The sequence below is a fragment of the Acipenser ruthenus genome, chromosome 22 (genome assembly GCF_902713425.1).
Source record: "Acipenser ruthenus chromosome 22, fAciRut3.2 maternal haplotype, whole genome shotgun sequence".
NCBI lineage: Eukaryota > Metazoa > Chordata > Actinopteri > Acipenseriformes > Acipenseridae > Acipenser > Acipenser ruthenus.
In genome coordinates this window covers 4856246-4880410 of record NC_081210.1, presented here as the reverse complement: position 1 = coordinate 4880410, position 24165 = coordinate 4856246, and the positions used below count along the sequence as shown (strand labels likewise).

Genomic DNA, 24165 nt, shown 5'->3' with positions numbered 1-24165 from the left:
TGATAACACACACTAATACCTTGTTTCCGTGCACCACAACCCAGGTTGAAAACCCTGCTGCCCTTGATGCTGCGTTTCCATGTTAATTTACCCAACCTGCACTGACTGCCAGTCCAAGCTGCCCCATTTTTTGTCAGACCCTTTCCCAAAGCGGGTTAAAGCAGGATGGGTGGAAGTAAGTCACAGCACTGACCAATCAAGTGCCGAGTGGGCGTAAACTTTTAATCCACATCCGGGGTGAGCCGGTTTCTCCAGGCTTCAATATTCTCGTATCGTTGTGTGTGTTTTTTTGGTTTTTGGCAACAAAAAGCTGCAAAGAATTGTTAGGATTATTGGAAGCAAAGCAATAGTATCCATCCTTCGGTTTTGTAAATTAATGTGACCATAACCGCAAGGCTTGCTGGGAAATAACCGCCAACATCTGTGAAACTCGCATTGCCTGGAAACAAAGTCTCATCACTCAGCTCAGGTAGACTGTCAATAGGGGTCAGCTCGGACTTGCGGTCAATCCATGCACATGGAAACGAGGTATAATTCATCCAAACCAGTTTTATATAAACCTTCAATTTACAATTACAGTGAGCTGCATGATCATTTGAAATACATTTGATGTCATGCTGTTGAGGGAGATGAATATATTTCAGAGAGTTCAAACGCATGATAGTTTGACATCCATGTCTGCTTTTAAATATAGTACACATACAGTACATGTTTAACATCAAGAGACACACAGTACTCAATTGTAAATCCAAATGACATGTACGACATACTAAGCTTCCAAAGAAAACAAAAAGCAATTGTAACTATCATTAAAAAAAGAACTAATGGAGGGCTGGAAAAAATAACAAGCTATCAAGTTGAAAGCCAAAGACAATGCAGCCTAACTGTGATTTGCTGTCCAGACATCACTCATTGTATTACAGTAGAGGTTTGGACTGACAGCCTGGTGTGAAAGGACCACTCGTGGGATCACTTCTTTTTTTTTTTTTTTTTTTTAAATAATTTCCTTCAAAAAAATACAAAATTGTACAAACTTTATAATCATATTGTCAAAAAAAGCATGAATTAAATAAGACAGAAGTATAAATATAACACCTAGTTTTATATACCTATACAAAAGGATATTTATAAAAGGTGAAAAATATGTTTGAAGATGTGCTAATGTTCAGTTTTTCTCAGTTTCTTCCCTTGATCTGTTTGTTTGGCAAGATCCCAGCAGCTACCGGCTCCCCCTCGTATACAGAGGCCTACAGTATGTGGTACACCAATACAAACCCTCACATTGCAGAGGTGCTCCTGGCAAGGCACAGAATTTAGCTGTCTGTATATGTCAAGTCACTCCCCCCTGAATTTTACTATTTAAGCACCACCCCTTTTTTGTAAACAAAATGGTACAACTTGATTAGAGAGAAAAAAAAAAAAAATATATATATATATATATATATATATACACACACACACACATACACATATAATTTGAAATAAAGGATCACAAACTAATATTAAATCAACGTGCCTTTGATGGAACTGTTCCCGAAGCCTCCACAGGTTATGCAGCTCATTGTCTCGTTGCTGGGGAAAGGAGAGTTATGTGACCTCCAGAACCTCCAGTGGAAGACTCTGTAACTGAGGGTATTATACCAGGCTGGCCTCCCGGCACATTCTGAAGAAGTGACCTCTCTGTCCAATAAGGTTTGACGGGGAGTCTGATTCCACAATCAGCCCCTTGTCCATCACTATCACCCTGTAGAGGTAAATGGACACACTACTATTATAGAAATTAAGCACCTTTCACTAAAGGCTAAGTTATACATTAATAAACTACAGCTTTGATTCCTGGCCTACCCTCTTTGCTCTGACTGGCCAAAGTTAGCCCTTCTACTCCTGGTCTTTGTTCCAAACCTGTGCTAAATTGTTTAATTGAACCAATTAAACCTCCATCCAGACCCTGAAACTAATAATCTCATTTTACGTGTTAAACCTGGAGTGGAATGGCCCTCCAGGACCGTGATTGGACACCCCTATCCTACAGTATTCCCCTGTCCCGGCTGTTCCCTTCTCCCCCTCGCTGCCCCCGCGATGTACCTGGTGTAGTCCATGACGGTGTTGAGTCTGTGAGCGATGGTCAGGACGGTGCACTCCTCAAACTGGCTGCGGATTGTTGACTGGATCAGGTTGTCTGTTTCCAGATCGACGGCTGCCGTCGCCTCGTCCAGAACCAGGATCTTTGTTTTCCGAAGGAGGGCCCGAGCCAGACACACCAGCTGACGCTGCCCCAAGCTGTTGCGGGTAAGATTTACAAATAAATGATTAGATACATTTCTCCTGCTCCACGAGAGCACCTCAGTCCCGAACCGATGTAGTCGATCATTACCTCAGGTTCTCCCCTCCCTCCGAGCACTCGTGGTTCAGCCTGTCTGGGAGCCCCGACACAAAGTTTTTGAGGTGAGCGAGTTCCAGAGAGTTCCAGACTTCCTCGTCGGAGTACGCATCGAAGGGGTCAAGGTTCATCCGCAGGGTGCCCGAGAACAGCACAGGGTCCTGGGTGAGGTCAAGAGAATAGTTTGATCAACTACATTGTGACGGGGATACAGAAGGCGAGGTTGTGACATAGGCTATGAGAAGATTACACACCGCATTTTAGTTGATTAATCCCCAATCATGTGCTACCTGTGGGATGATGGTGATTCTGGACCTCAGCTCGTGGAGCCCTATCTCAGCAATGTTAATCCCGTCTATGAAGATCTCCCCTTTGGCGGCTTCCAGGATTCTGAAGATTCCCAGAGCAAGAGATGATTTTCCAGCTCCGGTCCTCCCAACGATCCCTACCTGCAAAGAGACAAACCGTCATCATCTCAGGATGGGGGTTCATTGGTGGTTTAGTAAACTGATGTTACGGTACTGACTGTAGCAACTGTATCTGCAGCTCGGAGCTCTCTTACCTTCTCTCTCTCCTGAATGTCGATGGAGATGTCCTTCAGTGCCCATTCTAGCCCCTTGCGGTACTGCAGCCCATAACCGCGGAGCTCAATGGTGCCAGTCTGGGGCCAGGCAGGGGGCATGGGGCTATTCTCCAGGGTCCATGCTGCCTGCAGACACAAGCCAAGGTGAGTTTGTTATAGGAGGATACTGGTTGAAAAGATGGGTAGATACTCATCAATTCATGTGTCATTAACAGAAATGCCATAATTATAAAGTCCTGTCCCAATAGCTCACCTCTTTGGGGGTGTCTGCGTACTCCTTCACTCTCTCCACAGACACTATGTTGTTCTCCACATCTGTCCAGGATCTCACTATCCAGCTCAAGATTCCTGTCACCTGCAACACAAAGTGCTTGCATGAGCAACATGGAACTGGTCGCTTTCCCAGCAGATGATGTACATTTAACATGAATCTCAGAATTCTGCGAGTTTACTTGGTGGTTTAAAATAATGAAGGCAACTAAATTATAAGTGGAAGCTATGTCAGTTCATCCCACAAATCTCAAATCACAAAAAAGTAGCTGAAAAAGAAACCATAGCATGTTATATTGTACAACTCTGGCTATCTATTCTGAAGCTCCTTTTTTGAGGCCACTGAGGTCCTTACCTGCAGGGCGTGGGAGACTGACAGACCCACAATCCCTGGACTCAGGGTACCCTTTGCCATCACCGAGAAAATAGCTGCAGACAGAACAATGCCGTTTCCCAGGAATTCCAGATTCACAGCCAGCCATCTGAAACAAATAAACACGTGGCTTAAGGATTAGTATCATGGATTTTCTCATATGCACCACGTTTCTATAATTGCATGCTTCTCTATTAATTGGTATGACTTTTTAGCCAACAAGGTTGGAGAGCTCTGGACTATACTCCTGTAAAGGCCACCTTCTGGACATTTATGACATTGCTTGAAGAAATCAATCGTGTGTTGTTTACGGTATATCTTCCCTGCTTGAATTTCCAGTATGAGTGTCCGTGTATTTACCTGGTGGCGACGAATCTGGGGAAGTAGGATTTCTGGTTCTCGTCCACCCTCTGGTTAGTCTGCAGGATGAAGCGAGGCTGCTCCCCGAAGGCGCGGATGACGCTCGCCCCTTGGACTGTCTCGTTGAAGTGGGTGTAGATGGGGGACCTGCTCACGGACTCCAGTCTCCGCAGCTGACAAGAGGTGGCCACATAGAAACTCTGGAACAGAAATAGCAAGACTTGAATTATGGAGTTCCACACTAAATAGAAATACCTGCAATAACGCTGTCAACATAGGGGAGGTCAAGCTTCGGCAGCAACGATGGCACAGATGCAACATCTTTTAAGGTTTCGCTTCTAATTCCTGTAGGAATGGAAATCTTCTGTTTCCTATACTGGTCTATAATGTCATCAGACTTTATGTAGTCTAAGAGAAGCGCCTGTCAATATGTTAGGTCAGCTGTTCATCTGTACTAAAACTGTAGGGAGAAGTCAAACACAAACAATGCTATGTTCAGTATTGCCTCTAGCTCTCTCCCGCTCTTCCTCTTGGTCTGGCGTCTCCAGAAAGCGCCCCCTGCCTACCTGGATGAACCCATAGAACAGCCCCAGCGGTAGGATAATGATGGCGGCAATGGGCGTGGCCAGGAGCACGATGATGCAGATCTCCAGCAGCTTGAACAGGTAGCCCAGCATCATTTTGAGGCCGTCTGGGATCATGCAGTCGATTGCGTCCACCTCCTTGGAGAAGCGATTGAGCAGGTTCCCGCTGGGCGTGCGCTCGAAGAAGCTCATGGGCGAGCGCAGCATGTTGTGCAGCAGGTCCTGGTGGAGGTGGCGGGATGCAATGATCCCACCTACAGAGATAGCCACCGTGGTGCCAAAGATAGCGATGCCTACAGGCAGAATGAGGGAGGCAATAAATACACCCTTGAAACACTTCAGAAACACAGTTTAACCCTTTTATCCATGAAATATTGAATTCCATTGCTTTTTATATAAGGAAAAAATTGCATCCTCATATGAGGCCATCCTGCATTTGTGTCTTTCCTATGTTCCCATATGAAGACTAGAAGAGTTTTTTAAATCCATCCCATATGAGGTTGCCATGCGTGAAAGTGTTAAATACTTTATTGAAAGAAATCACAAAGAAATTAGCTTTCTGTGTTTTCAAGCATGTCAGTGCTGGTTTCTTCATAATTAACAGGGCTTGTATTTTTAATAATTTAATTCAGGATTGTTGCCACAAAAAAAATGTAAATGCTACTGGTATAAAAACACCCAATTTGGCTGTTCGTGATTTGTTTTGTTTTTATGATTGTCATCATTATAGGAAATGGGTTGAGTCCTTACTGTTGTACTTTATTTATTTATTTTTTTACTTAATTCATTCCTAAAGGCTAATATGCTACAGTCAATAAAAACAATGCCTAATAAAATGGTGCTGAATTTGTTGCTGAACCTTGGATTCAGGCAGGGCTGCCTCACCTTGTGCGAAGCCCAGCGCTCCATAGACACCCAATTTGAAATCAGTGTCCAGCTGTGTCCCATTGACGACAGGGTCATCTGCCCACATGCTGAGCCAGTAGTTGTAGGAGAGGGAGGCGGCCTGCTGGAAGACGTACAGGAAGATGATAGGAAGGATGAGGGCCAAGCCGATGGTCTTGAAGTACTCCATGTAGATGGCCAGCTTCACCTGCAGTGGAGGAAGAGATGTAATTACAGCGTAGGAAGAAACTTCTCCTACAGGGCAGTTAACCACCTGTAACTTCACCAGAGTTTTGTGGTACCTACCCTCCCGGTCTTGGCTCTGTCAGCCTCGGTTAGTTTCCCAGCATCCTCTGCAACCTCAGGCTGGTCAGTTTCGGAGCTGGGCTCCACGTTCTGGAGACTGGGGCTGCCTGTGTCTCCGCTGCAGGCAAACCAGACATGCAAAATCAGCAACTACAACACTACAGGAGCAAACTTCTACAAAACCCTCAACACCCCAGCAGTAACTGCAGTACGTCTACCTGACAAGCTGCTCCTGGGAGAGGTCTCTGGAGACAGGCATGTAGTCGGTCACACTGAGTCTTGAAGATGATTTTCTGGTAGCTGCAATAGTCACACAGGGGTCAGCACTGACATACAGCATCTCAAACAGCACTTGGCTGCAGGGACCACTGTACTGCACCAGGCAGACTTCAATTGTGTTATGTGTAATACACTGTATCTACATTGTAAAGATGGTACTTTCTTAAGCAACTTTATTATTATCAATGGAGCGCAGCAGCCACTCGGAAAGCTTGAATCACAAGTTTGTTTTGTAGGAAATGAAAAAAAAGAGAATCATACCAGGTAACCCTTTAAGAAAGGGTGGGCTCTATAAAAAAAAAAAAAGTGTAAAATAATTTTTAACTGAACACATGACTCGCCTCTGTGAACGGTGCTCTCCTTGCGCTCCGTGCTGGCGTAGGCATGGATAAACTCAGCGAAGGCGCCTTGTCGGTTCAGCAGCTCCTGATAGGAGCCCATCTCTGTGATCTCCCCGTCCACCAGCACCAGGATCAGGTCCACCTGCGGCAGGTAGCTCAGCCCATGGGTCACCAGCACCCGGGTCTGCAAACGCATTTCACACTTAGCCATTCATCAAACATCGCTCAAAATTACAAAAAAATATATATTATTGTATCATACAGTAAGCCAGTAGGGAACTAAAAAAAGTTCTATCTGTAAACATAAGTGCAAAAGTATTTATTAACTCAAGTCTTTAATTAACTCCTATTTTAGAAACGAGAACCAAACAGCTAAGTAACAATCCACGTTCTCTTCAGCACTCTCAAGGGGTTTGTTCATCATTTTGTAACATCAACATGATTTTATCTGCTTTCAAAAAATAGGAGTTGATTAAATGGAGGAAAACGGTTTGAAAATATGGCCCAAATGCTACCGACAGTTCAGTTTGCACAGTGCTCAAGACAGGCATAGCTTCCTATACTGAACAGTAGGGCAGTTATTTAGCATTCTACATGGTGGTTTCTAGAGTGTTACAGGAAGCTGCTGTTACCCTGTCCCGCAGCACCCCTTTGGGTCCGATGACTTTCTCGAAGATGTGCTGACCCACGTGGGCGTCCACCGCAGACAGAGGGTCATCCAGCAGGTACACATCAGCCTTCCTGTAGACAGCACGGGCCAGGCTGACCCGCTGCTTCTGACCGCCGGAGAGATTCAAACCCTGAGTGACCAAGAGAGAGAGACAGTGAGGGGGAGAGAGAGAGATACACTTGCCCTGCACCCAGTCCAGTTTTTAAGCCTAAATAAATCAGGTATCATAGGTAACCATCCTTATAAAAGTAACAGCATAGCACAGTGTATTAAAGCACAGTGAAAGCATGGCCTACCATGGTTAACTATGGTAAATCCATATTACTACCATGGCTAAGAGTAGGCTACTGCTAAATCTGCTCTGAACTGGGTAAGGTAAAAACTGGTTTCTAACCATGGTTGCCTTAGACATAAAGAGTGAGCCTGGTTCCTTAGAAATCCCCTTTCTCTGTGTGGAAGTCTGTATGGGTGTGTGCCGGTGCATACCTTCTCCCCGATCTCAGTCTCATCCCCCGCAGGCAGGATCTCCAGGTCAGGCATGAGCGCGCAGGCCTCCACCACTCGCTGGTACCAGCTCTCCTTCCTCTCCCGCCCAAACACAATGTTGTCTCGCAGGGTGGCATTCTGGATCCACGCCTGCTGGGGCACATAGGCCACTGAGCCCTGGAGAGAGAGGGAGAAAGAATACTTTACTGTAAAGTACTGAGAAATACTTTTAGCGAGAGTTACTGCACACAACAAGGAAACTGTTCTCATGTTGTATGTTGTTACCTGGAGTGAGACGCGTCCGTTTTTCTTCTCCATCTCCCCCAGCAGAGCAGAGAGCAGTGAGGATTTCCCACTGCCAACATGTCCGACCACCGCCACCAGAGAGCCACGCGCCACACTCACATTGATCCTGGGGAAACGCAGCAATGTAAATGTGGTTCTGAGCGGGGAACAGCTGGCATTGCAGTGTGGGCACTGTGACCATTTATTATAGACTTTCAAACTTATTAAAATACTTTCAATTTTTCGCTCTCAAAAAATACTTTTTTTTTTTCGCTCTCAAAAAATAGGAGTGTATTTTACTATACAAACAGTACAGCATAATTTAATATAATTAAGGGGAGACGGACTCACTTCTTTAGACATGGAGCTCCGTCTCTTGACCAGCTGAAAATACCGTTCTCCACTAGTACACTGCTGCCTGCTGACAGAGAGGTAAGCGTCAACTTCAATCAGTAATTGCTGTACAGCAGGAACGAGAAAGTTTTCTAGACTTTGCTACCATGGGTCATTATTGTCCATCTAATAAACTGAATTCTGTTTTATACAGAAGAAAAAGAAACCACACTGTTTCATTACCAGACCTCAATTTAGGTATATGTTCCCCTGTCTCACATGAATTACAATCAACACTGAATTCAAGTGTTTTTAAGCTTACTTATAAACAGGAAATATAGCAATACAACTAGATCACAGCTTTTCTAAAAGTCACAATATTTTATTCTGGCCACTCATCAAATTGCAGTCCAATCCAATAAAAAAGCACACTCATTGTGGTTCTGAAACAGGTGCAGTTCTAAGTGGGTGACACCATAGTTTAAAGGGTATATAAGGGCCTTTTTATTTTATTGTGTTACATGTTCACATGTGTTGCTACAACTGCTTAAGTAAGGTGTGTGTATTGTTTTAAATATATATATTTTAAAATTTTGACCACTTTTTAAAATGTTTAAATTGCATTCCCGGCCTCAAGATGGCTTCACATGTACCTGCATGGACCTTTCAGAACTACATTTCCTATCATCCTTCTCCTCACTGGTAAATCCATCTCAGTTACATATGTAAAAAAAAATTAAAACAATACACACACCTTTACTTAAACAGTTGTAGCAACACATGGGAACATGTAACACAATAAAATAAAAAGGTCCTTATATACCCTTTAAGGATCTGTTATAAAACATCTATAAATGTGTTATAAAAAGGTGTTATAAGAAGCATTTAACAGTTATCTATAATTAACAGGCAATAGCAATGCAGTGTTATAAAAACACTGGCATTTAGAAAATGTATCCAAAATGTTATTGTAACAAACTGTTAATTAGTTTGTTATTGTTAACTTCTTTAAAAATACATGTATAAATAGGGGCTGGTTGTAGGTTAGTTCTGTTGCAGGGTAAGAGCAGACTCTTTCTCACCAGGATGGGATGGCGTCCTGTCCACATTGTCCGATTTCAGTTCTTCTTGGCAAAGGAATTTGCCCAAACGTTTCAGTGAGACAACGGCCTGAGAAATCAGTTTTGATCAGTTTTCTCAATATTTAGAATACAGAAATGAATAACAGTTAACTAAATCCCTTTTGGTGTCCTTTGTCCAAAAGCTCCCTCCACTCATTGCTGCTGTCTGTTCTTTATAAGCTCAAGTTAGTAATCATAAAGTATTAATATGTAATGTTTATCTGTGTGTGTGTGTATGTATGAGAGAGACTGTGTGATGCATGTATCTGTGTGCGTCTGAGTGTTTGTGTGCTAGAAAGAGAGTGTCTAGTTCTTGTGTGTGTGTGTACGTATATAACAGAGTATGGTACGTGTGTGTGTGTGTATGCGTGTGTATGAGAGACGGTGTGGTGCATGTATCTATGTGTGTGTGTGTGTGTGTATGAGAGAGACTGTGTGATGCATGTATCTATGTGTATGTGTGTGTATGAGAGATGGTGTGGTGCATGTATCTGTGTGTGTGTGTGCGTGTGTGTATATATGAGTGTGTGTGGTGCATGGATCTGCGTCTGCATGACAGTGTGTCTGGGTCGTGTGTGCATGGATCTGCGTCTGCATGACAGTGTGTCTGGGTCGTGTGTTTGGGAGTGTATGATTCAGGGTGTGGCATCTGCGTCTCTCTGAATAATAAGGCAGTGTATCATCTCTCAGTAAGCCGATTTCAACTCCTTTTTTTATTTCTGCTGTTTTCCTGCAAACTAGTGTAATGACAAAGGCTTGTTTGTTAAACAAAAACAATGTTTCAACTGTTAAACTCCTTTTGGCAGGGGTTTAAATGTGAAACAAGCTCAATCAAATACTGAGATGTTTACTAAGGGGTTTCATCAAAAAATAGATTTTCCCTGTTGTTACAAAAACGTTTATTTAGCCTAGATTACCTGCGCAAAACATTAAGTAATAATAAAATTAATAAATAAAGGAAACCTTGAAATAACCATAAATGTAAGGAATGCAATAATTCGGTCTAAAGGTTCTCTTGAGAACTGAGTGTCTATGAATCAATCTGTTGAATCTTAGTGGCTTCACTGCGAGTGAGCTCTGTCCCTGTGCTGGGCTGGAGCGCAGTGGCCCCGGACTCACCTGCATGGTGGTGCTCATAGAGAAAGGGAGGAGACTCAGGGGGGTCTTGAGGATGTTAATGAGCGCCATGGAGACAAACACCTTCTGCGCATCCAGGACGTTCCTCTTGTCAATCAACACGTACACCCCGAACATGACGAACGCAATCTGTCGACAGAAAGTCTGTCAGCAAAGAGTTGGGTCCATTCAGTGGCTGTCAACACAGCACATTCGAGGGCAATCCATTTACAGAAGCAATTTCACCCGGATGTGCCAAAGGTTCTCTTGGAATAAATCAACACAACATACAGGGGCATAAGAAGCCAGCTGGTCACTTTGCAATGCTGCAAACACATCAAGGGTCCTGCACATAAGGAGCTAGTGTGTGTCCCTGCGAGAGGCCCAGATGAGAGGAACGTTCACTTCTAATTAGCTTTTTAAACCCTCAATGTGGAAGTTAATTGCCAGTGATTGGTAAACAATTGTAAAGGTGAGGGAAGGACATATTTTCTTGTTTTGACACATTCATGAATGGATTTATGTACTACCTGCCGAAATACTTCTTAAAGGCAAACATGAGTATGAGTACCATTAAACCCCTACTCTAAACTGTGACAGACTAATAATTACAAAAATGCACTTTTTAAATCATGTTTTCCTACATGTTACAGCGTGCTGTGCGTACCAGGAAGGTGGAGGAGTTGAATGAGGCGATGGAGATTGAGTACAGGATCTGGGATTTCTTCAGTGCCTTTAGCTCCTTGGCCCTGTAGCCCAGCACGCGCTCCATGAAGGCTTTTTCCCAGGCGTAGAACTTCAGGATCTTAATCCCGTTTAGAATCTCGTTCATCAGCTTGATTCGGCCATCTGTGTGCTTCATCTGCACCTCCTGCCAGTGAAAACAACCACGACGTAATCAGAAACAGGCCCCGGAATACCTGTAAAGCTCATAATGTCATCTTAAAACTATTATGGTGTAATCAGAAACAGACATTGAACTGTAAGAACCCATCACAATATTATCAGAAACAATTGTAGTTATTACAAATGTTATTAACAATAATTCAGAAATATCTTAGTTGACTGAAGACTACAGTACAAACAAGCTGCAAAATTGATTTGTTCAATGTTAGAGTATCTGTGCTGTCTTGACTGTGTTTTATCATTTTGTAACTGGACTACGGCCTCCCTGGCAAAACAGTTGTTTTTAGTTCTAAATGGAAACCACACTATTCATAGCACTTTCACCATGGTTGTTTTTCATATGGTCAACATCCTGACAAAAAGACCCATTCAACCCACACACATTACTTTCCCTTGGTGCACTAGACAATACTTCAGATGTAGGCCGGCCACACTAACAAGCCTATAATAATGCCAGAGCTATAATGCTTTGTAGATACCTGTAGTTTGCTCCTCTGCTTGGCAATAACACCATTCAGTGGGAAGATCAGGATGATGGTGGCAATGCCAGCCAAGGCAGATGGCCCTAAATGCTGAGAAAGGGACAGAACAAAGGAAATGCCGATGCTTTATTTTCAGAATCTTGATACACAAAGGGCCCTTTATATTTATAAAACAGTGGCAGTACTGTTTGGATGGCATGGTTGTCACTGTGTATGACGGTGTGAAAACCCCTCACTTTATTTTTGTGATTTACTTTGTACCGGTCCTTGTTTTCATTCCCATATTCTACAGTATAAATACGCATAATTCCACCAACTACTTCAATAACAGTATCAGCTTTATTTTCATATTTGTTTGGTTTATTTTTGGTATAAATGTTTAATAGGGTTTCAGTTAAATGTGTGTGTGTATTAACTGGACCCAGGAAAGGGTTCATTTTGTGCCTTGTTTCCATGTGAGAACGTGGATAGAAGGAAGGAAACTGTGTGCCATAATTGGAGATCCAATTAATGAACAATTCAATTTATTTTAAATGGTGTGTATAAAAGGCTGCAACTAGCCTGTATGTTCAGCCTGCTGGAGGCTGAGGCTTAAGAAGAATCTCCAGTGGGTTGCTGCCAAAAGTGTGACAGTATATTGTTATTATTAAAGCAATTAATAATAGCATCGCTATTTCATCGGATGCTTGATTTCCTGGCCTTTTGCCTGATCGGTTGCACCTAGCCCTCACATTGAATATCATTGGTGTTTGCGCCTCTCGCTGCCCCCTACCTGCCAGAGGAAGAACAGACACAGGGTAATCTCGATGGGCGCCAGCCACACCGCGTTAAAGTAAACCACAAAGTCCATGAGCTTCTGAGTGTCGGCAGAGACCAGGTTCACAATCTCTCCAACCGTGCAGGTCCTGCGGGCAGCGTTGGTGATCACCAGGGACTGGAAAGACAGAGGAGAGGGAGTGAGAGAGGGAGAGGCTGGAGCAGGAAGAGTCCCCCCATTCTCTTATCAACCAGTAATATGGCTAAGGTATCGCTCCTATTCTGGGATATCACAGAGGTATACCACTTGAATGAATGTGACTATTGGCTTTGGTAACACAGCAGCTGTAGTTATCAGTATTAGTATCATTTTGCAATTAACACAATGCTGGTGGTCAAAGGTTCTGTTCTAAGCCACGCACCTTTCTATAAACAAGGCCCATGACGGCAGTTTTGACTCTCATGCCCACGGTGAAGCAGGAGTACATGTACTGGTGATTGAAGAGCGACTGCATGCAGGACACCAGGAACATCAAGGCTGCGTAGAAATACCCCTTCCATAGGGGGGCGTTGGCATCACTCATAAACGCCAGCAGCAAGCTGGGGAGCAAAGCACAGAACCAACAGATAAGCATGCCGAAACCGAATCCATTACAAAAACACCAAAAGTAACTTGACGTTTTATTGTAAAAGAAAACCAACTCTATGTACAAATGTTTCAAATTTAAAAAATGTTTTCACAAAATGAAATACAATTTCTAATGCATTCTAGTAGAAATGCATAATAATAAGGACAGCACAGAGGTTTCTTTTAATTATATATATATATATATATATATATATATATATATATATATATATATATATATATATATATATAATGCACTCTTATACTGCCGTTCTTGTTCTTGACTTACATATGTTACAGGGTAGTAAAGCGTTACAATGCAAGCTTAATATTTGAATACAGTGTAGTTTACAGTAAGTGCAAATAATACTACTGGAATACAATATGAACTAGGATGCAACAAGTTAAGATTATAACAAGTTATATCTACAATTATATAATAGTGAAAAAGTGCAAGGATGGTGCGTTAGCTGAGGATCCAGTAACGTGATGCATACTGCAGGTCAGGTGGTGTAGCCGCATATCTGCTCCACAGATTCAGCAGTCTGTGTCTGCAGGATGTGGATCACGTGCAAGTGAACCGAATACACCAGCGCCGCAGCCTCAGGCTCAGTTATAAAGGAGCAGTCTGTCTGAGGACACTCGGCTGTCCCCAGCATTTCCTGTGGTTGCTCGGTGCAGCTTCTGCAGTTCTGCAAGGAAAGCCTCCTTTCTGGAGCATCTTTCTCCTTGCCTGCAGGGCTAAGAGGGGGGCAGGGCTGGGATACTGTGGGGGCGAAGCTCTCCAGCTCTCAAGCCACTGCTGTAATTAACACTCACATCAGCACTGATGTGTTATTCTCCCCCCATGCTCCAATAATAATCCGTCGATCGTTCAAAAGAAATAAGAACTGAGAATTGTGCAGCTGGCTTGCTCACTCTGATTTCAGATCTGGATCAGGTCACAAGTGAAATTAGTCTGGATAAGAATTCATCACCCAAATATAAATGAATTCCTTGTTGCATGTACAGTGCAGCATGTTTAGAGCTGATGTGACTGTAGGTGTGTGTGGCTCACGCTCTCTTACCTGAGTACCTGTGGGATGGAAAACATGAAGACATCGTGCACCACCAGACACAGGGTCCCTGACAGGAAGTAGGGGCCAAACACCCTCGCTAGCGCCCTCAGGAGGCAGAAACCGGAACTCTGCTCCTTCTGGAGCTTCCTGAGCAGCTGGGCCTGGTCGGGCATCCTGGAGCCCAGTGTGGCAGTGGGGGACAGGGAGTCTGTTTTTCTGTGAGGAGAACAGAGAATCAGGTCACTGTCGCACAAGTCAGGAGTGTTTTCAATTTGAATACATCAGGTGAGGTGTACATGCAAAAGAATGATATTGCAGTATGCTTTGAATTTTTGCCACAAGTTTCAATAATTTGGCTTTTTCATGTTACTTAATGATATTCCTCAGAGCACAACTTTAAAAGCAAGCTTCATGATTGATTAAGGGCTGAGCTTATATCATCATGAGAACCAGTGAGTCACTGTGTGTTTTGTGAGACATGGAGAAAGGCTGATTCTTGTACTATTCTTTTCTCATTTCTTACTGTTGTAGCTTGGCACATTCCACGGACCACTCCTGCTTCAGGTCAGAGATGATCTTCTCAGATGTGTCATCCTTCCTCAGAGACCACAGGTCTTCAGCCTTCAGTGGTTTCTTGTAGCCTTTTACCACCAGCCTGGGAACAGAACCAGTAAGATTAGAGACCAGCACAAGGGACTGGGTTTTGTAAATTGTAGGAATTGCTTTGCAACCCATATAAAAGTTAACCATGGTATGTGTGCTTTATTTTTACAGGCTTACAATGCTTTTCCCATGGTTACACTATGCATTTACCATAGTTTACCATGATCATTAATATACTTTACCATACCTCGCTATTCTTTACAGTACCTATTCTTCACCATACTTTCACTATGCCTACACTTTGCTTTGCTTTTACTATAGAAAACTTTTATAAGGGAGACTCTAGTTGGTTTCAACAGTAAAGACTTACGGTACTGACTTATTTTGCTTGGCTTTTGCACAATAGTCTTTATTTTACTGCAGTGCTTTTAGGTGCTGTTTTATAATAAATGGTATTTTATTGTTAATTGTAAGTATGCACGATGAGAAGGGGATCTCATACCCAGTGAACCACCAGAAGAGTATCTTGGAGAGGAAGGAGGCGTCCTGGTCTGGACAAGGGTTCTTCAAGGAAAAAAATAGCACAGGCTGGTTAGTGAGGACCCCTTTAGAGTCGCCGAACACACATTTTCCCTTTGCTGCTGGAACCAGCAAGACAGTGCCATACAATCAAGAGCTGTGAGAACTAAAAACATCAAGGTTTACTGTAATTTAGGATCATTTATAGACTGCAAGATTACTAGAGCTTTGTGACTAATGTTGGGCACCATTACACAGGGGGTGGTAGTGTGAGGGAGTGCTGTGGCTGGGCCTATAAGCTGCTTTGTGATTTCCCTTTCCAAACAGCAAATACAAAGCAGATTTAAAGCCTGCTCCTACTGCGCAATAACTCTCTGACACTGTCCTGCTGACAGTGGGTGGCCTCTATTTAAAACACACACCCCCACAGAGGAACAGGCTCCAGGCCACAGTGAGTAACTCGCCTCAGGAAGTGAGGGAGACAAACTTCATCAGTTCGCATAACGGGAAAGACCACTGGGTGTTACAGACATCTCTCTGCCACCCTCATCTAACCTTCTATATTGGGTAGTTATAGTTCTACAAGCATATACAGGGGTGTTCCAAATTCACTTGACCAGGGAAAAAACATGCATTATGGGTAAAAGCTGTCAGGTAGCAATAGTAGACAGTGTGGTTAAATTCCTGATCAGAGTCTAAAAAGTTTAACACCACTCACTGTCTCTTTGACGGGCACTGTAGAAAAGGGGGGGTGGTCAGCGAAACAGGACAACACCAGTTCAGCCAGCTGCAGGGCAAAGTGGGAGAAAAATGCAGCATAACGCACAGCGTCCGACGAGAAACCCTGCAACGAAAAACATGCATCACACTCTATACAGCGTCGGTTCATTATGGTAAGAGAGGATCTGTGCCACCTCAGTGCTTCCTGCAGTCAGCCTTTATGTGGTGTAGGGTATTATTTAAGAGTTCTGTCTAGTTGTTTCCTTCCATGGACAGAGTGGAACCATTTCGGTTTACATTTGTGTGCAAGGCTATGCTTGATAATATCTCTGCAGCATATTGAAGGCTTGTTGGAATTGTCAAAGACTGTAAAAGTGTTAAATTTGTGGAACAAAGAGAATCGTTACGGAGATGATAGGTTTTTAAAAACTTTCAAAAAGGAAAACTGAAGCTGTGATACTGCCTTTAATTAAAAATATATATATCTATAATAATGTGAACCAGCCCAGTGTTTAAAGCAGATAGCAACCAAGCAAACAGACAGTTTGTTGTGTCTAATTTCTGTAAAACACAGTGATGAGTCAAATGAAAGGCCTTGGTTCTGAAACTCTAAATTGGAAGGGAGGCAACCTGTGAATGGGAATAAAAATCAAGATTCAATGTCCTTCTGGAAGTCAGGTTAAATAGAGAAAGGCTGCCCTGTTTCATAAAAATGTGCACTGTGATCAAAAATATGAATGATTTTTTTTTTATGTTAAGGAGTCATGTAAACACAATCTATAGATGTACTGAAACTTCTATGTTTGTTAAGGTGGGTAGGGGGTGGTACTGTATGTCTAAAGAAATACACACAAAGCCTGTCCTTTCTCCCTGTGTTTAGTTATATATATAAAGCTACATAAAATAAATTGACAACTTGTTTAAATTTGTCTGACCCCAGAACACTGGCCTGGTACTCTACACTGGTATGCTGTGAGTGAAACCAAGCCTGACTGAAAGCCAGCCTCACTGTCAGCTTTTTTCTAAAGGGCACGAGGCACTTCCTCGCCACAAATGCCCCTAATTTCCCACGCTGTAATTGTGGCCTTTTCTCCTATTACACTTTGGTCCATATAAAAAAAAACATCTGTGGTTGAAATGTCGTTTTATGAGCAGTGAGCACAGTTGCTGTCCTACATGTAGATTATATCTTATTTTTGTCAAGCCAAAACACTTGTTTCCTCTGTGAAATATCTGCACCAGAATTGTGAATTTCTTTACCGTTCCTGAAAAGAAATACTTATGGTTGCTGGGAAGCTGCTTTCTGACAAAGGTTACTGTTTTAGATGGCCTGGCCGTCCGAGCCACAGGAGGTCTTGGTGTCCCAGAGAGCCACGTCTCTCCTCACACCGCACACACAATCAGCCTGCTAATTTACACAAGGAGGCTGTGCCAGATGCCGGGCTGAAAATATATACTTTTTTCTTTTTTTTTTTTTTTTTTAATGAGTGTCTGACCTTGGTGGTAATTACTGTGTCTGTGAAAGTTCTGGAAACGGTTTGCTCTGACCTACTCATTGAATTACAGCAGGTGTGGGATGAAACTTCCTATCCCCACAAAATCTAGACTATACCCAGTTGTGTTTTATTGTTTATTTAATTGTAATAATTAATACAAAGCCACATGCAACAATACCAGATATTTCTGATAGGAGAACAATAGCTTTGGTGTATAGAAGTTACAGCTACAGAAACACAGATAGACTGGGAAGCAGCTAAACAGGAGTTGGTCCATCATTCATAAATACCTGCCATAAAATTGTGTTTTTGTGTTGAGTGAATGAATCAGGATCAGATGTACTCGCTCCTGGTGCTCTTACCTCCTCGACTGCAAGTTGGATCTTTGCCCTCAAGGGCACCAGCGCACAGATGACGGCCAGCAGCCAGTAGATGAACAGGAAGATAGAGGATCGGCAGCCCTGGGTCCGCTCGTACTGGATCAGCAGAACCGCCAGCACCTGTGGGAGAAAGGTACAGTTCCAGAACCTTCTCTCTAGAAACAACCACTGTCAGTTAGCCTGCAGGTACAGTGCTGATGCTCACAAGTTTTAAAACAGACAAATATGGTTTGATTATAAAGTTAGTTTGGCCACTTCTTTGCAGCTGCTGCTACTGCCTAACTAAATAAAGGATTCTATAATGATGAAACCCATCCCTGAAACAAATGTCAGGAACAGAGCCCCGTGGTGCATGATGGGACTACATCTACACTTAATCCTGCTAACCATTCATTTCATTACAACAGCAGTGACTCAATAGTTACCCTGTGGCAGGGCCGAGGCCCTGCACGTAAAGATGTATGTATTGTTCATTTTTTGTTGTGAATAAAGTTTGGTTGTTGTGAATGTATATGCATGTGCAGAATGTGGCCACGTGTTGACTGACTGATTGATTGAGGGTCAATCAGCCCTGGCCGCATGGCATATAAGCCAGGTCCTTTATTTTGGGTTTTTGGGAAAGGACTGGGAGTAGCAGGTTGTGCTCCCTGTTGCTGCACAGTGATAGTCTAGCTTGGGTGCATTGATTTAAAACAAAAAAGTATTGTTTGTTTGGTTAAATCTTTTGTTTAATTTGCTAATAAAACACAGTCACGCTGAATTGCAGTCTGCTATTCGTGCCACTAGCCAGCCTTGATTGCAAAGCTACCCATATATTTAATGAATGCATAAATCTCACTTATCTATCTATCAATCATATGTCTCCATAGCTGGAACACTGACAGTGGACCATCCCATTCTGAATAATATCCCTGCCTACACATCTTTTCTACTGGTGATCGACCCCATTCTGAAAACAGGATGTATGATGCAGAAGCACCAATGGTCAATGAATAACATCAAAAGGCAGCTTTTCAGAGGTTTAAAGAACTAAACCAAGCAAGACATGGTAACACGGATTAGCAATAGTGAAAATAATCAAGTTTGTAGCGACGTCGGCAACACACAAGGTGACTCTATTAAACTCAGGTTCCCAGACTTACTAAATCCAATTCTATGACTTGTCTCTTTATGTTTCATATCCATGTTTGTCTTTTTTTATTGACATTGCTGTCTGCCCGGACCACACATTATTACATTATTATTATTACATTTCTTAGCTGACGCCCTTATCCAGGGCGACTTACAATTATTACATTATATCACATAATTTTTACATACAATTACCCATTTATGCAGTTGGGTTTTTACTGGAGCAATCTAGGTAAAGTACCTTGCTCAAGGGTACAACAGCAGTGCCCCCCCCTGGGATTGAACCCGCAACCCTCCGGTCAGGAGTCCAGAGCCTTAACCACTACTCCACACTGCTGCCCCGCACACATGGGCGGGCTGTCTCTGCCCCTCTCTATACTGCTCATGTGTCTGTGGTGAAGGACTGTCTAAATTCCCAGGGAAAAGCGACTATTTAAGATGAAAATGGTGCTGAATTTACTGGTCATTTGTGTTGAGTGACTGCCAGCACAGGAAATTGTCTGTTTTGTCTGTTCAAGTTTGTCTATTACAACCAATAAAAAAAATACTAATACCTATTCCTCTTCCCAAACCGCTGTGGTAAAACATGAAAAAGCAGAGCAAAGTGCAGTAGAGTAAAGAGAAAGCATGGCTAAGCATACTTGGCCTGGGAGTAAATGTTAGCAGCTATCGAGCTGTGTTTGCAGCAGTATGCTCTCATTCTTTGTTAGGTGTAGAGCCCAGGAATAATGTGAATTACCACAGAGAGGCTTCTAATCACAGGGCTGACCAGGAACACCAGGTGCTGCTGGATCTCACTCTGTCTCTCCAACAGAATGTAGAAAAACTCCACGAATCCAAACGAGGCCAGGAGAAAACCGAGGACCTGAGGGCGTGAAGAAAAAGGGTTCAGGTCAGATTCAATCACAACTTATTACTGAAACTATTTTTGCTACTAAACATCTAATGCTGCTTCATGCACATTTTCTCCCTTACCACTTTGGTGCAACAAAGGCAGGACAAGTGGATGTGCCCACGGTCATGGCAGTAGAGGTACAGGAAATAGAAAGGTGCGCACACCCAGAGGTAGATGCAGGGGACCCACACCAGCACTGTGTTCTGGAAACACTGGGTCAGTTCTGGGTTGGGAGTGTACCATGTCCGGTTCCAATCCTGGAACAGTCAGGGAACACAGTAAAACAAACAACTCCACATGGTGTGGTTAATATAAACTTGTTGTTCTTTACCCCATCAGGAAATGATGCTATTTATGCAGAATGATTCCCCTCCAGATTCTTCATATAGGTGTATTTAAGTCCATTACCACACTAGTTGAGAGCACAATAGTAAAGCAGGGAACCAGACAGGAAAGAGCAGGCTTGTTGGTCCCAATAGCCACCCCCTTCGTAATACACAATATGTTAGGATCAAGTTGGTTTAATGTGAAGAGAGGCCTTAGAGTACTGTACTAGCAGAAACACAAGCACATATGCAAGTGAGATGGGATTGCTTTGGTACTGAGGTTCAGCTTGATGACTAATTGACAGGGCAGTTGTCTGTCTGAAAATGCCCTGCTTTCCATCATTAGCCTGTGCATTTCTAGATGCAAAATTACGTCTTGTTTTTAACATCCCTGTTTTTTTACTTTCCTGTGAGAATCAGATGGAAATTTACTGGCATGGAAATCTGAAGTAACGGGTCTCTGTAAACAAATTGGTGTTGTCTGGGACGGAAGTGGTTAATTCCAGCCTTAGGCTCACTGACTTCACTCTCTCCATTCTTAAGGATAAGTGGATCAACCACAATTCACTCCAGCTGGTCCCCCCTTACGCAACATCTCCTACAGAAAGGACCCAGCCAAAACCACAGCCTTACAGTGGGTCAAGTGGGTTTTCCAGCACACTGCAGAGTACAGGCAAACTCAGAACATCACATTTCTTCCAGCATAGGCACAGCTGGTAAACTACCGGGAAAGTGATGTAAATTGGTATAACCAAAAGCAAGCAATGTAGACTTCTCCAGAACATGCAGTTTATCTGTAAGGTGACCTGAGTTACATGTAACACAGTGAATTCACTTTAAATATTGACTTTTTGAATGTTTCACTATCCTAGAGGAGCTCTCGCCGCTAATCAAGTTGGCGTAGTCGGAACTTCAGTTATTACCTCCCGTTAACTTGAAACTATACTTATTTTAGTAGCACGTCAGGTACTCTGTTACATATCATTTTTAATGCAAATGAGTTGAACCAAGAAACACTTCTTAATAAATTAAAATTATAATATAGCATTATTAAAAGTTGGCTTAATTGAATTACTGAAAATTAATGAATACTACAGTTCTGCAAAACATATGTGTGCTGTAAGATAGTTGGCAGCATTTTAATGGTTAAACAGATGTGTGTTTACATGTTGTTTGTGTTCCTGGGTTAGGGAGTACAGTGTTAAGCATCTCTGCACTGTGAAGGAGCACCATCACCAAGGCTCTATACAGACAGAATGTCAGCGAGGGCAAACTGCGAGTCACAATGTCAGAGAAAACTGCTGGAAATAATGTCAACAATCGCCCCTTATAAAAGTCTCAGTTCCCCATGCCTTTTCCATGTTGTGCATTCACCATTGCTTTTACAACACATTTGCTTTAACATACTTATATGTGATTTACCTTGCTCACACGTGCTTTATAATGCGTTCATACTTTCACTTTTACTACCCTTACTATCATGTTGCCTTTTCAAAAAGAGCATTAAAGTTCCGGGATCAAATACAAATCATTGTTAGAGGTCCATAAAAGGGGCATTTGGGTCTGTGAAACCAGGAGTTCATCTTTGAACATGCTGTTTTGGTTTAAAATGTCAACACAGACATTAGCAAACAAAACAAGACAAAAAAAAACTGTTGTGAAAACATCTATGTCCACATTGCAAGCTGTTACAGAAATGCAGTAACTTTAAAAAATGAAAAGATAAAAACCCTGATCAGAAGTTTAATTTTGATGATGGTTGTGCAAATACAATAAAAGTAATTCTGAAACTCTGGGATGGAAAAAAAGACTTATTGCATAGCAGATTCACCCATACCAGGGTTTGATATGTGCTTGATTAGCTACAGTGTACAGGTAACAAGATTGGGTGTGTTATTAAACTCAAAGTAAAAACAGGAATCAAACTGCTATACAAACTGCTATACAAACTGCTATACAATGGGAGTCTTATTTCCATGCCTGAAACTGCTGATAAAGTTCTAAATAACTAATCTGAAAATATGGCAGCATATATAATTTTTGTTATGAATAGAAATTGTTGTATTTTTTAAATCCTCCCAAATAAAAACTGATTAATTCTGAAATAATGGGAACATTTTTTATTGAAATGTTGACAGTCCAATATACTGTATATGCTATCCTTTGAGATACACATTTACAGTGTGTGTCAGAATATGTATTCCTCTTGGCATATCTTTCTATAGCATATACCAGGTTTTCTTTATAGAAATTAAAAAAAATAATCCTAAGGGAATAGATATTTGCATAAAATGTCAGCTGCACCTACCTTTTCTTAACCAAATCTGAGGCATACTTACCCATAGCGGGTCTAGACCACTGAGACTGCAGAAAGAATCCATCCCTCTCTCCTCTGCTGTTCACTTTAACAAATAAATCCTCTTCAGTCAGTCAGTCAATCAAGTGCGTCAGCGCAAGTCTCTTCTACTCCTTCTTCTTCTTCAGCTCCTCTGCACTGTGTAGCTGCTCTGAAATCCCAGGTCTCTCTGAGCATGTCTCCCTGACCCTGTCCTGTTTATGATAGGGACCTGTCCCGTCCTGCCAGTTAGTATGACCCCACAGGGTGGGTGGACAGAGCATACTCTTCTCTCTCTCTCTCTCTCTCTCTCTCTCTCTCTCTCTCTCTCTCTCTCTCTCTCTCTCTCTCTCTCTCTCTCTCTCTCTCTCTCTCTCTCTCTCTCTCTCTCTCTCTCTCTCTCTCTCTCTCATTCTTCACCCAGTTGCGATGGGTTTGGCTCTAGCAGGTTCTAAGCTTTGTGGGATGCCAAGCGAATGCTGATTAAACAGTACATGCTTCTGTCTGCCTCCATTCTCTCTCCCTGTAACTCTGTAGGCATATGCTTTTACAGTGTTGCAGTCCTTCTTTAGCAAACTTCAATGGGCCAAAATAATTAAAAGAACCATTTGAACAGTATGTTCTTTAGCAATCTGCTCCACATGCTACAGTATATAGCATATGCAACAGATACCAGAGGATGAAAAGCAGATACTTGGGAAGCGACCAGGGTATTAAACATAGATAAAGAATGACCAGATTATTAGCCACCAATCAATGTAGACAATATCATATTCCAAAGAAAGTGATTGCTGTGGAAATGCTGACATTTACATGAAATAAATCAGCTTAATTATTTTTTAACTGCTTTTTACAAAACATAAAACCAATTACAGAATATACGGTAACAGACGTCTGTGGCATCTAAGAAATCTGTAAAAAGCTGTCATAAGACCCCTGTTGGATAGTAGTTTCCCACATTCCAAGTTTTGCTAAGAGCTTGATTAGCCACAGTGTATATGTAACATGCTCAGGTGTGTTTTAATAAACTCCCAGTAAATCCAGGAATGGATCAAAGCACTATGCTTTGGGAGCCTTATTTCCACCCCTGCTATGTATTTGTCTGCAGGTCTGGGCCTCCATTTTAGCGACTGGTCTCAGATACTGAATATGACGTTAAGGATCAGTTAGGTACAAATTAATTGCTTTAGTAGCGTTGTGTGGATTGTGGCATGTTGGTGTTGTTTCAGAGCTCTGGGAAAAAAGTGTGACAGAATGAAAAATGTATGTTCTGTCAATCTGAGGTTTGGTTCATGAACACAATATGTGTGTATATATATATATATATATATATATCTTAACCATATAAAGCACATTTTATCATTTCTTATTCTAGCTTTGACATCCTTGCTAGAACCTGTCCAGCTGTTACCGAGACCCTGTTCATCTCTATGAACATTTTCATTCCCCATCACACTTTGTTAGCTCATGTTGGGTGATCTTGTTCAGGTTTATGAATTTTGCCTTTTTGCTGAATGTTAGGATCGATGGGCTTGTGTGCAAGATAAGATAACAATAA

The 24165-nt window shown here is 42.3% G+C and overlaps 1 protein-coding gene across 2 annotated transcripts; it reads right to left on the bottom strand.

The window, feature by feature from the left end:
* Positions 1-81: 81 nt before the first annotated feature.
* Positions 82-22886, bottom strand: LOC117431640 (multidrug resistance-associated protein 1-like). 2 transcript variants are annotated; one of them, XM_034052818.3, is made up of 31 exons: positions 22612-22886; positions 20027-20203; positions 19791-19916; positions 17903-18040; positions 16043-16168; positions 15308-15369; positions 14726-14857; positions 14212-14418; positions 12939-13116; positions 12533-12694; positions 11758-11850; positions 11040-11243; positions 10376-10522; positions 9218-9305; positions 8154-8223; positions 7803-7929; positions 7518-7694; positions 6994-7161; positions 6362-6545; positions 5960-6041; positions 5742-5859; positions 5436-5643; positions 4533-4843; positions 3967-4166; positions 3589-3715; positions 3217-3318; positions 2943-3089; positions 2671-2829; positions 2375-2541; positions 2086-2280; positions 82-1744 (listed from the first exon to the last, which is right to left on the bottom strand). In XM_034052818.3, the coding sequence occupies exons 1-31, from the start codon at positions 22651-22653 to the stop codon at positions 1636-1638; spliced, it is 4533 nt and encodes a 1510-aa protein (XP_033908709.3). In that variant the 5' UTR covers positions 22654-22886; the 3' UTR covers positions 82-1635. The 2 variants fall into 2 exon arrangements, with proteins under 2 accessions (XP_033908709.3, XP_033908710.3); XM_034052819.3 differs by having other exon boundaries at positions 8154-8220.
* Between the last annotated feature and the right edge of the window lie 1279 nt (positions 22887-24165).